Below are 15,511 nucleotides of genomic sequence, written 5' to 3'. Positions count from 1 at the left end.
GAGAACATCAGCACCTAACTAAACGCGTTTAGGACGATAGTACGCAAGAAAATGTAGAAAGGTTATATATTTCTCCTTTCGGAAGGCCAACTCTGGCATAGTCTTTCTTAATACATTACTATTATGTATACTTGGACACAGCAAAGGAAAGTTAACCACGAATACGCAGGTCATGCCAGATTGAAAAACCAATTCCCTAAATGTTCTGCCTCCATCCGATAGATCCTTAACAGTTTGATTGTTGCTTTTAACTGTTTTGAGTTTCATTTCATAAATGAACTGAATCACTCGATTTTTAATCAATAAAACAACAGGATTGAAAGCAAAATTGTAAAAAGGAAAGAAAACACAATGAAAAAAAGGTAGAGTTCGATATTTTCTTTTAGTTGTAGATAACTTTTTAAATGCTGAAACGAGACAGCAGCATTGAATATTCATCTGTATACAAATAATTGCATGCAATACAAGGACATTTATTGAGGGAAAAAGAAGTTTTTTTTAAAAGAAAATAGTATCCGACAAAACCCAGTACACTTCAAATAAAAAATTGAATTGACCAATAAGTCATTTCACATACAATCCCTGCTGCTTTAGTAGGAAAGTTACGAAACCTTAACCGTTTTCAATTAACCGAAAACGAGCTAAACCTTCCCTCTCTCAAACTCATATTCACATAATTGAGGGAAATTTAACTAAAGCAAACAATATAATGGGCACTTAGTTGCTTGTTTTTATCAAATTAGAAAATACTACCACAACCGAAAAAGCAGCGATTCTGTTAATGATTGTCACCGTAGGCGAAGAGTCCATTATCAGTTTTTTACGGAATACGTGGGTACGAAAAAATAAAGCCCGTTATGATGTGGCAGTACCAAACTGTAGAAGACCATCGAGATAGGATAATGAAGAAAAAGTATATATTAGAGAAAAAAAAAAATATATTAACCAAAATTGATTGAGCAACAGAAAAAATAATACAGTTACAGACAATTCGCCTCATCTGATTTACAATTATATCGACATATCAAATACCCAAGCAGAAAAATTTGGGTAAAAAGCCTCAAATTGTGTTTATCTATATCTTTGACTATAACATAGCGCCACCAAAAATTTGGTAATCAATGAGAATTTTGTATTCCCACTCTATAGAAGAAAAGGAAGAACAAAACACCTGATGAGCTACTCAGCTACTTGATGTATCTTCATCGCTGTCTTCACTCTCATCACTGCATAGCAGTAAATACAACCATGAGAAAAACTTATCCGTAACATCTTATGCAAGTATTATTGGCTAAAGCTCAGACGTTACGCACAAAATCTGTCTACAAAAAACTTTCCATTGATGATTTAACAATTTCTTAGAATGAACAGTACTTCAGTAGTAAAAACAATGTGTGATTAAATTATATACAGAGAAATTTTTCGAAAACTAAACAAAGATTGTCTCTGCTAGTAATAAAGAGAACACCTAGTAGTTTTATATTTTCATATTTTGGAACAAAAGTTTCAAAAATAACCCTAACGACATTAATTTCAGTATCTTCTAATCAATTTTAAAATTAAACACGAATGTCATTGCAGCAGTTACGGTTTATTTTTGCTGAAAATATAATATCACAAAGGGTTTGCTTTTTCAACAATCAATGTAGATAACTTATCTACATTGAGCCCAAAACGACGTCGTTTTAGGTTGAAAAACAAAAAAATTATAATGAAATAAACTATTATAATCCTGAAATAAATTATAAAGCCTATCACAAATGGTAAAGCTTGTGACATTTGATATCTATTTTCCTTATCTTTCTCTTATTTCTCTACATTTAACGCATTCTCTCTCTACTTACCTTACTACTACTTCTCTAACTTTTTTTCTTCATCACATTTGAAGCTTCCATGCTTCTTTAGTTTTCTATTTTGAAAAAAAACAATTTCTTGATTTATGATCTTTTTTAAGTTTTATATGGTAGCTTTTAATTTCCCAAGGGAAAGCTATCCATATATTTCTCTGAAGATAAAAAGTAAATAAGATCCATAATCAGCGAAGTTTAACCAAAAGAAAAAAAAAGAAAAGACTTAAAATTCGTGAGTAGTTCATTGTAGATAGCTTTTGTCATCGACAGCAACATCCTATAGTGCTATCAGCAAGGGTTAACTGACCCACGGTTGGCTTCATGACTTTTTTAAAACTATGTTGGAGTGGGTTAATGATGGGGCAATTTGAGACAGTCTGACCCACTTAAGCAGAAAGGAAAAAATATGAACCCAACCAGGTGTTAGGTTTAAACAAAACCTCTTGACCACAGCGGCCGATGTCAAGGCCAAGAGATATGTCAAATTGTGCAAAATTGACGCCCTCCAAACTGGTTCAGGTGCGAGTACAACAGAAACATACTGCAAGGAAGGAGCTTGTGTTGCAGTTGCAGCTGATTGAGAGCAAACTTGCAAGGTTCCATGCAAAGTCAGTCCTTCCAAGAGCTCACTTCCTTGATATAGATGCCATGCATCGTGAAATTCAACAACCATGAACACCATCAAATCGTCATGTCTAATCGATGGAGTTACAATCATGATTATTCGTGTCTCTGACAGAAATTGCTACCAAAAGACGAATTCTTAGGTTGTTTCTCATTAATTAGGACTGGAAATTATAATTCATTGTAGTTTGAGAAATTAAGGGTTTGAATTAAGTGTCTCATTTTCGTTTGGTCTTGTTTTGAATTCAGAAATTGGAAAGATTCAAGGGCATAATTTGAAAAGTAAATTCAGTGGGGCATAGGGGTAAAGGTAGGACATTAGGTGGGGCAGGATGACTAGTTTCACCAGGGCTCCAGATTGGGTTTTACCAACCCACATCCCAAATGTGTTGATTTACCTTCACCTGTTTAAAGGCAGATCAAAGGAAGGCAGCCAGCTCGTATTGACAGCTCTAATCACATGTTTGGTAGACTAATAGATTAACAACATCAACATCAACATCAACATCAACAACACCTTTATCCCAAATTAATTGGGGTCGGTGGTAGATGAACCCACATGAAAGATACAAAACGGTTGAAAAAAAGTAAAAAAAATAAATAACTAATAGATTAAAATGAAGGATTTTTCTTCTTCATTTTTCACTTGTTTTTTGAGTGGAAAACGGATTTTTGTTGTTCCTGGTTGCATGTCATATTATCATTTTATTTTCACCCCTAAATACTATGTACTGCAGTGTGACTTGCAACCGTTATCATACTTGCGTTGCACAAGGCTAAAGTGACAATTCTATAGAAATGCATATTTGATTCTACAAGTACCTGTATTCAGGCAACTTTGATAGACGTCTAGCGTCCAAGCCAGTGATATACTTCTGTACAGCTTGAACATTTTCTGAACCTGGAAAACCCAAATCCATAAAAGAGTAAGCAGGGTATCTTCATTCCAATTATCAGTTGCTAATTCTAAAAACTTATTTCACAAGATAGAGAAAGGATAACCTAGTCAATAATGGATGGCTGTGATATTAAAAAACCAAATGTCAGAAGACATTAAAGGTTTCTTTAGGTAAGGTATGGTTTTATCGTAAGGTTAAAGGTAATTGGATAGAAGGCTTTTTGTAGACATGCAAAGGCAAGAGTGGTCCGAAAGAAATAAGAAAGAACCTTAAGAGGTAAATGGCTGTTTCGGTATGCCAAGAACAGTGTAATAATGTATTTCAATTTTGACAAGTTTGAAACGGATTCAAGCAAGAATTAACTAGGGTTCTGAAAGATATCATTTTCGAACCTTTGGATAAAAAAAGGAACATATTTAGGCCACTCATTAAAATTACAGATCAAGATCTCACACATAGGGACTGTCATATATCACAAAATAAGTAAAAAACCGAACAGTTGATTTGATTCATAACACTGATCATTCAACTTGAAAGAAGTATTACATAAAGGTAGCATGTTGCCATAAGTGGCAAGCTGGGGAAAAAAATGCACAACCTGGTGGTATAAAGTTCCCTCTCTGCGCAAGTTCCAGGTAAAGGTCTATAGTAAACAGCCTTACTGTGCATTACTAAGAGGCTGATTGCATGAATCGAGCAGTGACCTCAGGATCACATGGCGACAATACCAACCATTGTGCCAAGGCTTCCCTTTCAAAAAAATGTTTGATTTGCTTTTGGTTTCTCTCTATTTCTACTTATTATTTAGACTAGACTCTGTACTTCATTTCTCCTCTTTTTTCAATGGTCAATAGATGTTGAGCATATATTTATAAATTATAATCAATATTGACCAGCAATAACATCAAGAAGAAGGGAAGAAGTAATACACATCATCCTTTCGACACAAGATAAAGAGCATATAACAAAATGCAAGTGAAAATACCCTTTGTTAATTGGAAGGCATGTAGAGCGCATCGTTCTGCAGCAAGTCTAACAGGAGTATTTGCATCTTTTAAACACTCTGCTAGAGCAGGACCAATAATGGTGCCATGTGACATAATGGCTGAAGGATTTGCCTGCAATGTTTCAGGAATGAGAAGAATGCAAATTTTCAACAATATTATTCAACGGGTATTATTTAAGTCAATCCAAGATTTTCTAGCACATACTTTGGCAACAGCCTTTATAGCAGATAACGCCCTTCTTCTAACTTCGCTGGAGTCATCACGTGTGGATGAAATTAGCAATGAAAGCACATCTTTGTATAGAAGCATGTCCGAAGGATCCATCTGAGTACTATAAAGAAGGAGCCTTCCCAATGCCTTAGTCGAAGTTTCACGAAGAGGGAACTGTTTGATACAAAATTGAATAAAATCAGAAAATAGCACAATATCACAAGATATGTTCAAGATTAACAAACCTTCTCGTCCTTCAATGTGTCTCTAAGGCAATCTACGATAGTCGGGAACAAGGAAGACGAACAAATTGGAGCTGGATTGTGGCGGAACAAGGAAGAGATTGCAAGGATGGAGCCATGCCTAGGAGGCCAGCTTGGTGAATTAGCTAGACTTGATAGTTCCAGAATCAACTCCGTCAGCTGAACATCTTCAAGGTACTGCAGTTATAGTTACAAGGCAATTAGACAAACATAATAAAGAGATAAAATCCAAATATAACGTAGAATTAAGTATCTGTGATAAATCTAGGATATGACAGTAATGGTAATAGCATAATCAAGTAATAATATCAAACATATCGGCAGGACCCAGTAAGAATAAAAAGCATATCTATCTGGAAAAAATGCAGCTCCTTTCAACAGCCTACTAACCTGTGACAAGATACCCAATATGCTTGCAGCATATATTCGAACTTTGTCATCATCATCATGAATTAAATCCTTGAGAACACTGTAAACACGATTTCTAACAGCAGAGCTCACATTCTTCCCCGCATACTTCAAGACACCTTTCAAAGCAGTCAGAATAGCTTCACGAACACCACCATCTGATCCCTGAGCAATCAAAGTCCAACAGTTTTGTACGGGATAAGTAATATCCAGCAATACATGTTTTAAGATTTGCAATATTACATCAGCCCAAGTCAGAGCAATGAAAATAGAATCACCTGCAGACTGGAAAGCAAATCACTAACTAAAGGATCAACTCTGGTACTGAGTCCACTGAGTTTCCCAAGCGCCAGGGCAGCACTAGAACGAACAGTTCTGCAATTGCATATTGTATAATAAACAAGAAGAATAAAATATAGAAGCGATTGCTAGACAATGTAAAACAGAATAGCAAATGCATACTTATGTCTGAATTAGACCTTAGGGCCTGCTTGGTACACATGATAGGATATGGCCCAACAGTACCAGACCTGATGGTGGCCTGATAAAAATTTAACATTATACAATGTTTGATATGACATGGTATAAGATATTGTATCGATAATACTATGTTTGGTGATGCATTATATAAAACTAAATACTATAAAAATTAACCCCTTTTACAAAAATACCCTTTACTTAAAAATTTCCCGTATTAATATAAAAAGTTATACTATTTTGGAGAAACAAAATATCTCATATATGTATATTGAATTAAAAAAACAAAGGTCTGTACACAGATTAAACAAATTTTAATAAGAACATAATCCAATAGCCAATAACTGATTTAGGGGCTCCTACAAGAGCCCTCAATCCTCACACGATGGTCTAAACTTATATTTATATGTAAAATAGTCATATGCACTAACTTTTTTTCCATCTTGCATTAAATATGATTTTAGTATCAAAATTTAACTTTACTTGTGCTCTATATTGATTATCATGCAGTTCACGATTTAAATCAAGGGCAATGATAAAAAGCTCCCAACGATACGAACAAGAGAGGGAATCAAGAGGATCGAGAATCGCCCTTGTGCATGTTGCACCGGAAATCGCGATTCAGTGGCCAGCAATGAGCTGGTTTCTGCAAATGACGAACTCATTGAGTTGATCTATGCAACGCCGTCAAGCTGGTTTCTGTCCATCAAATTAGTTTCTACACATGGTCGACCTTTGTTTTGAATTCCAATTTACACGCACAAAATGCCAACTGTAGTTTTATGCATAGCTCTCTTTCAGGTTTTACGACCAGCTTGAAAATGAAAACCAATCTTATTTATTTATGGGAAAAATATTTGTCATTTTAAATGACAGAACTTTGTTTCATTTTAAGTGAAACTACTTTGTTTTGGTGGTTTTTTACCTTTATATATTTATAATTTAAACTGTAATTTTCAAAACTTTTAACATCTGCAAGTTGTAGCAAAACATTTTGACTTGAAAATCAAACCACCAACTTTTAATCTAATTTTCAAATCCTAGCTCTATTTTACCTATCTTATTTATTTATTATATATTTATATTAAGATAGACATTGAATCTATTTATGATTGAATAGAAAACAAAACTTAATTTATCATATTTAAATCTACTTATTTAATTCTCAAATCCTAGAATTGTTCTTCCTCTCTTATTTATTTATCATATATTTATATTTAAATAGATTTCAAGTCTATTTGGGACTGACTAAAAAACAAAACCTATTTTATTATAAATAAATCTAAAGTTTATTCAATTATAACCTCCACTTTTTATCCAAACATATGGGTTTTCAAATTTTGGCTTATATATCTATGTTTATGCGAGATTCTATTATGACCATATGATTTATGATTTTCTTTTTTATTCATACATTTTGCACTATATAGTTTTTTTTTGGTAAGCAAGCACTATATAGTTAATAACTTAATATACCATTTATATGACATATTTTAAGCTATTTTTCATTATGAATCTTATGATTTTAAATTGTGATTCACTAACCTTGATGTATAGTTGATTAAGTTTTTTAAAAAATATTAAATAAAAAAGTATCTTAATATCTTGACAAAATTACAACACTTAATTTTTTAAATAAAAAATATTTAAATATTATTCATTTTTAAACTGTCGGTTCCCATCATCATCCATGTGGTGCAAACCCATCCCACCATGCGCATCTATCACTACCAAAGCAACAATTGGTTCTAACAATGCGTCAAGTGGGACCCCAATTACCGCTACTTAGGGATGTCAATTTGAACTAACCCATCCCATTCAAGCTAGCTCGTTATAGGCTGGACCAAATGCAAATTGTTGGCTAAATCCAACTCTGTGGGCCGGCATATTGGGAAATCAATCTGGTTGACTTGGGAACTGTTATCTATAATGGGAAAAATTTTACACGAGCTCACACATCAAAACCTAATCACGCCTAATCCTACCTCCCAAAGTTTGATTAAGTTATGCATACTATAAAACCATTTGTATCTTCACTTAACAAATTAAACTTTTGAGATAGTTATTTCACGACAGATCTTCAGGATCTCTATGACTAAGAGGTCTAGATTTGCTTCTTGCCACCTCCACCATTCTAATAAAATTAAAACCTTACGGGAAAAAAAAAAAAACCCTCTGTTAAATAACAGATGCAATTGTCACTTGCGCCAAAGAAACAAAGGGCGAAATTATAAATCAGGTATTAACAATATCATTAATTAACTTAATCTGATTTTCCCCTTTAATTCTGGTATTAACAATATCTTTCCTTTTCCACTCATTTGAGATTTACCCACTATATTTTTGGGTCTTATATGCAAGACGTGTGACGAGTCGGTCAAATATCTAACAGTTTACCAAACAGATGATGACTTTCGCCAAAATGTGAAGTTCAAGGGTCATTTTCTCATTTACAACCCTAAGGTCTAATCTACATACGTCAAAGTTGAAGGGTGTAAGTTGCAAGTAATCCTAAAGACTATATATGGACGGAAGTAAGAAACAATTAGTGACTGACAATAGAATCATTTGCTATCTCATACTAACCTCGTACTATCCTGTAAACACTTGACAAATGTTGTTTGCAGCTGAGGAAGAAAAGGTTTCAGGAAGATGCCACCCTTTCTTATCATGATGATTAGAGTAGACAAAATGGCACTTTTCACCTGCCACGGGAAGCGATCACCTATTATGCGGATAAGAGGCCTGTGATAAACATGAATGGCTAAGTCAGAATTTATAATAGATAAAATGTGTTATAAAAGTAAATTATAAAATCTATCATCCCATGGAGCATGGACAATCAAATGCCCACTTCAAATAGGAGAGAAAAGATTGAGCTCATGACCAATTGATCAAAGTGTATCTAATACCATGTTAAGAATCAACTCAACCTTACATCTTAAGTTATTAGCTGAAGACACAAATAATTGTATATCTCTTAACAAATATAAAATAAATGGACTGCATGCACATTGCCTAACTAGGCATCTTTTATTGAAATTTTCTCTGAACATATAAAATATCCCAATCAAATCATTTTTAGCGTCAGCACATGCTTGATACTGACAAAAGTGGGAAACGGTAAGCCCACCACCAATGATGTGGTTCAGGTAGTGTATCGAAATAAGAGCGAAAGACCATAATGTTAGCGCATATGTTAATTATAAAATTACATTATTAGAAACTTGCTAAGTTGAAATATCAAGATTAGATGTACAATATACATTAAAAAAAATTATTAGATACCCTGTTATTGGAATGACAAACTCCTTGAGTGACTGTTCACTGGTCACCTCTATCAGTTCACCAAGTCCCAATGCTGCCTGCTCCCTCAATTCAGCAGACCCACTTATGAGACCCTGGGAAGCATGAAGTATAACTCAGAATGAATTTTATGTGAAAAATGCTCCAACTATTACATCAGACGACTAAGATTAAAAAGCCGACAATGCTATGAGTATTTTTCAACTACGTAGCAAAGATAAAAATCAGCACCTTTGTATTATTCTTAAAAAATTGAGCAAAAATGATAATGAAGCCAGGCGAAAAATAATTCTTGAAACTAGATGAGAAAGCCATGAAAAAGTTGCTGAGACAAAGGTCAGATGACTTATGTTTTCTAGAGGGTTTTTTTTTTTGGATCACTAAACGATCGGATTGTAGATTCTCCAGACCACAGAAGAGGGTAAAACTATTACAAGTGCAATGATATAGAAAATGCTCAAATTGATATGAACCTACGAAATTTAATTGCTTTCAAGGAAGGGCACTAGCATTTTCATTACTGAATAACAATGCAATCAACTGCAATGTTACTAATGGGTCTTAGACAGATTACAATAGTTTTGTAAACAAGATGATATCTTTAGTATCCTAGGCTTATTTAGATATCCACAGAGAATGTAAAAATAGTAAGCATGCAACTGAACTGCAATACATGCAATGCTCATACAAAATGCAGAAATTTCAATGTCATGAAAAAGAAGAATACCTGGAGAAAAATCGGCAATATAGGCTGAAGTGCTTTAGGAAGACAAAAACCAGGTACGAGAATTGGCCCTCCCTGAAAAGTAATTACACAAAAAACAAAAACATTCACAATATTCTCAAAATAACTATTACAAACCTAAAACACAACATCTGAATGTCCCAAATAGGAATATTATTCAAAGTTATATTTTACAAAGTTATAGCCCACCTTCTTTTTCCTTCGCTCCTTATCTCGCGATGTTGACACAGCATCACGGACCAGTTTTATGTAAGAAGGAAGCACCTCCTTGGGTACTGAAGCAATGACGCTTGACAAAGCCACCCAAGCAACCTAATGAAAAGCAGATTATAAACACTATACTATGCAGAGGATCTTAGTATAATACCAATTACTCATACAGCATACCGTAACAGTTGATGAATCAGGATCACTCAGCAAAATGATTAGGGTGGATATCATGTTTGGAGCTTCATCAACCAGATATAACTTGCTATTTTTGAAGAAATACCCTATCAGATATGAACTAGATCTTCTGACGGCAGCCTGTAGACATAAATTGTCAAAAAGAAAACAATAAAGTGAGGAGGGCCAAGTAAGTGATAGGTGAAGGCATTAAATTCCATATGTTATTACAAGAGAAGTACCTGACTATCACTAACACCTTTCACAAGCTCTGATATGAGAGGCTCAACACCTTCCTCGTCAATAACTGAGACCACTGTTTCAGCAGCCTCCTTAGCCAAAGTTTGAACCTCCTGGAATTTAAACAATAAAAGAAAGGATAATATTTGTTCAAATATGTCTAAATTCCATAGGACTAGTCAAACATAAAAATACAAAATATGATGTCTGAAAAGTATTCTCCAAATGATGTAAGCACGGTCTACCTTGTCATCATCATCCATTGCTGACAGCAAAGGAGGAAGTACAGTACCAAGATGAAAGTCAAGGCCAGGTCCAGCAACCTCTGCTAAAGCCCCTAGAGCATGTGCATGGAAAGCACTGGACAGGTACCAAGAAATTTTTAGTTAAGATATAAATGGTAAAGCACCTAGAACAAATGCAACAAAACAGAGAGACACATACGACAATGGAGGCTGAACCAGTTTGGGCAAAATGTGAGGCAATACTGCACTTGTTCTGACACTGCAAATAAAAAAAAATGCATTAGTTTTGTCATAGATAACAAAAAATTGGTAATAACAATAACTTACTATTCGCTATCTTTCTGACAATGACAGCACTACACATTTTACCTCAGAATTTGTTTAAGGCCATCGAGTGCAGTATCAGAAGTTTCATCATCCTCCAATGCATGTAGAAGAGTCGGAACAATTTCATCAATAGCTTGCAGTCCAGCACTCTACGTAGCAATTTTTGGAGGAAAGGGAATGGAAAAACATTTAGAGTTAGTCTCACATACCACTAACAAAAATCTTCAAAAAAGAAAAGCACAAGCAGACATTGAACATGGCTACCTTATACAAAGTGCTGAATGCTAAGCCTGCTGATTCACGAACCTCGGGCACACTGTAAAGATACCCATCTAAATATCAGATAATGCAATTAAAAATTCCATAAACAGAGAAATCAGAATTAAAATGCACAAACCTATCACAAAGGGCAGTACGAATAGTTGGGATGAGCTCATTCATGAAAGTCAACAACTGATTCTTACCAGCGCTTGCCATCACTTCACTCAGACCAACACATACACCCTTTCATGCAATAAAAATCATAATTTTATCAAATAGCAAGATATGAGCTATTGACTCTTTGATGCACCCAATGTAAAATATTATTCATCAGGAAAAATAAGGAAAATTTCAATTCCAACACTAAAAACTATTCTAACCTGTCTTCTGGTGCTGTCAGGGTCACTCAACCCCAGGGATAAGATTGGTATTATCAAAGGAAGCACTCGTTCACCAAGCTTCCTGACAAGCTCACCCAATGATCTTCCAGCAACCTACATGACAATCAGCAATAGGGATATATAATGTCTGCAAGCTGGGAAAATAGATTGACACAGATATAAGTGCAGACCTGCCGCCTTTCAGATGATGAAGATGCAAGTGATGAAATTAAAGTATCCATTAGAACTGGCATAATTTCCCTAAGAGTCTTTGGAGTATTTGCCACTATAGTTTTCCACACATGTAAAGCAGCCTGAGCAAAGATGTATTCAGTTGTTAAAGATATTAGGCATATTTCCAAAATTATAAAGAATCATACTTAGGGGGGGAAAAGAGAGAGAAAAGTAGATGTAGTAGCCATTACCTGACGTACTGACAAACTAACATCAGCTCGAACCATATACAATGCAGCAAGTACTTCATTACGCTTATCGCGCCCCAGAACCTCAATGATGGCACGTCCATGTGCCTCGGTACTAGAACCTTCATCATCACTGCCACCCTCAAGCAAAGCTTTACCAGAAGTTCCAGCAACCTGAAAGGAATAAACTGGCTCATAAATCAAATTATGTTCTGTGAAAGAGATGTCACAGGATGGACGACACCTACTTTGAACAATAGATCACCCAACAGCTCAACCGAGCTCTGTCGGATACGCCAATTATCATTAAAAATGCCATCCTCAACAGCTGGAAGGAGAAGAGGCAGAGACCTGTAGGAAAAAAATTATTAATGGCAGGGCATCCCAACTTCTGGTATTCATCATAAATATAATCCAATCAATCAATAATAATAGCTCGAACATTAGTAGTTCAATAGTTCACTAACATTAAACTTTCCACATACACATTCTGGCATAATTGAGCATGTAATGCAAAAAAACAAGGATAGAACATACGTTGTTGCATAATGCTCTACAAGGACATGGCCAGCCCCAAGTGCAGCATCACGTACAGATTCATTCTCATCAGCAAGACCTACAAACCATTTAAAGAACAACGAATTTAGATCCAACAAGCCAGGAAACAACAATGATAACACATAATGATACCCAAAAAATAGTACCATACCATCTATGATAGCAGGCAGCACCTGTTGAAGATAGTTCTGGAACTGAACTCCTAATGACCGTGGCAAATACTAAAAGAATATTTTGAAAAAACTGATTAAACGGAGACTGTAAGAGTAAAATTAATCTTCCAAGAAAATTGTGAAAGGTACTGCACTTTAACTGTTTTACCTTGAACAACGTCAAGTATCCGTCTCGAACAGCTGCTTTTTGATGGGAGCAATTTCGAATAACATCAGGAAGTAAATGTTCAAAGAACTCAATGCCAAGCGCAGCCAAGACCTGAAGTTTATTCGGGTGATGGAGGAGTACGTGAATAATGGGTTAAAAGAAATAAGAAGATAAAAGCATCCCTTTAAAGAATGATGTTATCATTCAATTCTGATACTAATAGTATGCAGTTAAATATAATTTTCCATGTGTAGGGTTTGATGAAAAGACCTCCAACATTTGTATAATGGATAGAGCCTCTCAGAGTTATAAGTTAATTAGAAACTTTTTCAGCCATAAAAAATATTAGCAGGTTTGTCAAACAAATTCTTCTCTTGTTTTCCCATCGTATCCTTCTTAACATTTTTTTATTCAATTTAATACTATATATATCCTTTGTTACAAAATTTCTCTGCCACCCAACAGAGAAACCATGTTTGTTGTTATGACTTCTCATACCAAATTAAAAGCCAAGTGCAACAATAAGAAATTCCAAGGGGCTTAAAAAGTATAACCTAAAAAATAAAAAATCTAACCTCACTCAGGCCTTGAGCTGCTCCAGAGCGTTCAACATTACTATTATCAGACTTCAGTGTGTCGAACAACCACGGGACAAGATCAGGGAAATTTTCTTGGCCCATTCCTCCAATAAGGGAACCAATGGCTCTGGCAGCAACTGACCGAACTTCAGGGATAGGATCCACAAGAACCTGTTCTTATGATATATGCATGAAATGAGAACGGAACACAGCAAATGTATAAGCAATAGTAAGGAGGTACCTTTTTCACTTCAGGAAGCAACAATCCTATATATGGAATCATATCCTTCGGTTCTGTCACCAATGAACACATGTTTCCAACTATTTGTGCTGCCCTCTTCTTAGTGTCAGCACTTCTTTCCCTTAGTCCTCTATGTACTATTGGCACCAATAATGCAAGTGACGGGGCATCAATTGAATTAACAAAGGTTGTCTGCAACCAACCAATAAGATTTTAGTCAACCAAATAGAAGACTAAACAAAATCAACCCAGTACAAGCCATGAACATTACTTGGAGAAGAATATCAAGGGAATATTTTGTGTGCTCATTAGGATCACTAAGTCCCTTGAGTAGAGTAGGCACAAGAGCAGATATTTCTGGATTCTTTATCACACTCCCAACCTGAAAGTTAATATGAAAATATGTACATAAATACGATTTTTTTTTAATATATATATTAAAAAAAAATACAACACTACAATAATCCCAGATACAGAAATCAAATGCATAGAACAGTTTATAACCCCCAAGACTAACCTGCTGAAGGGCCATTTGCCCAGCTGACTGAACTTTAGGATGGGTATCGGTTAAAACCTTCAATTAGAGAGATGGGTTAGGGTAACACTACCAATAGAGTACAAGAAAATCAGAACCCAAATGTTATATTTGCTTCATCTTATACCTCAGTCAATTTGGGAACAATCTTAGGGAGGCACTGAGACAACTGTTGAGGAGCACAGTAAGCCATAGCACCAAGTAGTTGTACACTACTTTGTTTTGTCCTCCAAGCTTTATCTTCAAGACCCTGAGCAAATAGATTAGCTATGCAATAGTTCATTGAAATAGAAGCATAGTAATTGTCTTATGAAGCACTCATATTAACTTTACGAACAAATTTGAATCTTCATAGCCTGATCAAGCCCTATTTAAACATAGTCGGATAAATGAGACTTGAGAAACATTTTACTACCCAACTCTCCTTCACATTGCAACAGGTGTTACAAATATATTCGGAATACAAATTACAATTGTAATTTGTATTCATATCCCTAGGTGCAACGAATTCGACATGAGAATTAGGAAAAACATCATATGTCAAATGATATTGTGACAAATTAAAACAGCAACAAAGTTGCGGACAAATTCATAGCACTGTCATAATTTCATAAACATTAAAAATGTTAGTAATCTTAATAAATAATCTTAAAGTATCAATTCAACCCAAAAGCTTAAGCTGTTAGATGAAGACCACATTAATGATTTTAAATTATATTTCTCTAATATATACGTTCTAACAAAATCCAACAGGAAAAGACTACCCAGCAATGTAGCCACATAAAGGAGGGTAAAACCGCTTGGGTGCCTGCTACTTTTGTAGCCATTTGCTGCATTAGATCCAGTTTTGTCAATAGCAAATGGCCAATGGCAGATACCAAAATTCCACTCTTCCTTGTGACCAAATAGTAGAACCATGACATCCATGTTTAAAAATGTAAAACATACTAAAAATAACTGCAGAATATTTTTTTTTTTTTAAATCTGACTTTTGAAAAATTGCTACTTCTAATCCTATTTGAGTGTCATAGTCCAAACAGAAAAATGACAAGTAACTATCTTGTGTTGATTTGGTTTATCTTTTCTTCACCTCGTGATATAATATCCAGCATTGAAATTTAATCATATGTACGAGGGAGCAATGGATTAAAATTGAGGCATAAAGAGGTTTGATTAAATACTGAATAAACGAAAATATCAACAGCTTTTATTGCAAGATTTAGAAATGAA

General features: G+C 34.8%; 1 protein-coding gene across 1 annotated transcript in view; it reads right to left on the bottom strand.

Annotated features, from left to right (window-relative positions):
- Window positions 1-964: 964 nt before the first annotated feature.
- The window catches only part of LOC133309603 (protein ILITYHIA), a 32,001-nt gene continuing 17,454 nt past the window's right edge, over window positions 965-15,511 (bottom strand). Inside the window, exons 31-60 of the mRNA XM_061510403.1 lie at window positions 14,409-14,531; window positions 14,264-14,320; window positions 14,018-14,128; window positions 13,747-13,938; window positions 13,503-13,676; window positions 12,928-13,038; window positions 12,758-12,827; window positions 12,586-12,664; window positions 12,297-12,399; window positions 12,052-12,222; window positions 11,818-11,940; window positions 11,627-11,740; window positions 11,383-11,489; window positions 11,250-11,301; window positions 11,028-11,134; window positions 10,858-10,917; window positions 10,659-10,773; window positions 10,416-10,526; window positions 10,177-10,314; window positions 9,979-10,101; window positions 9,772-9,843; window positions 9,027-9,139; window positions 8,325-8,483; window positions 5,540-5,636; window positions 5,244-5,426; window positions 4,836-5,030; window positions 4,585-4,764; window positions 4,359-4,491; window positions 3,297-3,375; window positions 965-1,226 (exon numbers count right to left, since the gene is read on the bottom strand). Coding sequence (XP_061366387.1) covers window positions 1,184-1,226; window positions 3,297-3,375; window positions 4,359-4,491; window positions 4,585-4,764; window positions 4,836-5,030; window positions 5,244-5,426; window positions 5,540-5,636; window positions 8,325-8,483; window positions 9,027-9,139; window positions 9,772-9,843; window positions 9,979-10,101; window positions 10,177-10,314; window positions 10,416-10,526; window positions 10,659-10,773; window positions 10,858-10,917; window positions 11,028-11,134; window positions 11,250-11,301; window positions 11,383-11,489; window positions 11,627-11,740; window positions 11,818-11,940; window positions 12,052-12,222; window positions 12,297-12,399; window positions 12,586-12,664; window positions 12,758-12,827; window positions 12,928-13,038; window positions 13,503-13,676; window positions 13,747-13,938; window positions 14,018-14,128; window positions 14,264-14,320; window positions 14,409-14,531 — 3,495 coding nt within the window. The 3' untranslated portion in view covers window positions 965-1,183. The remainder of the gene's footprint in view (window positions 1,227-3,296; window positions 3,376-4,358; window positions 4,492-4,584; window positions 4,765-4,835; window positions 5,031-5,243; window positions 5,427-5,539; window positions 5,637-8,324; window positions 8,484-9,026; window positions 9,140-9,771; window positions 9,844-9,978; window positions 10,102-10,176; window positions 10,315-10,415; window positions 10,527-10,658; window positions 10,774-10,857; window positions 10,918-11,027; window positions 11,135-11,249; window positions 11,302-11,382; window positions 11,490-11,626; window positions 11,741-11,817; window positions 11,941-12,051; window positions 12,223-12,296; window positions 12,400-12,585; window positions 12,665-12,757; window positions 12,828-12,927; window positions 13,039-13,502; window positions 13,677-13,746; window positions 13,939-14,017; window positions 14,129-14,263; window positions 14,321-14,408; window positions 14,532-15,511) is intronic.

Source organism: Gastrolobium bilobum, unplaced genomic scaffold (assembly GCF_033153095.1).
Source record: "Gastrolobium bilobum isolate Gb01-03AN ecotype WA unplaced genomic scaffold, APGP_CSIRO_Gbil_v1 utg10104, whole genome shotgun sequence".
NCBI lineage: Eukaryota > Viridiplantae > Streptophyta > Magnoliopsida > Fabales > Fabaceae > Gastrolobium > Gastrolobium bilobum.
This window is presented reverse-complemented; position numbering and strand designations above follow the sequence as displayed.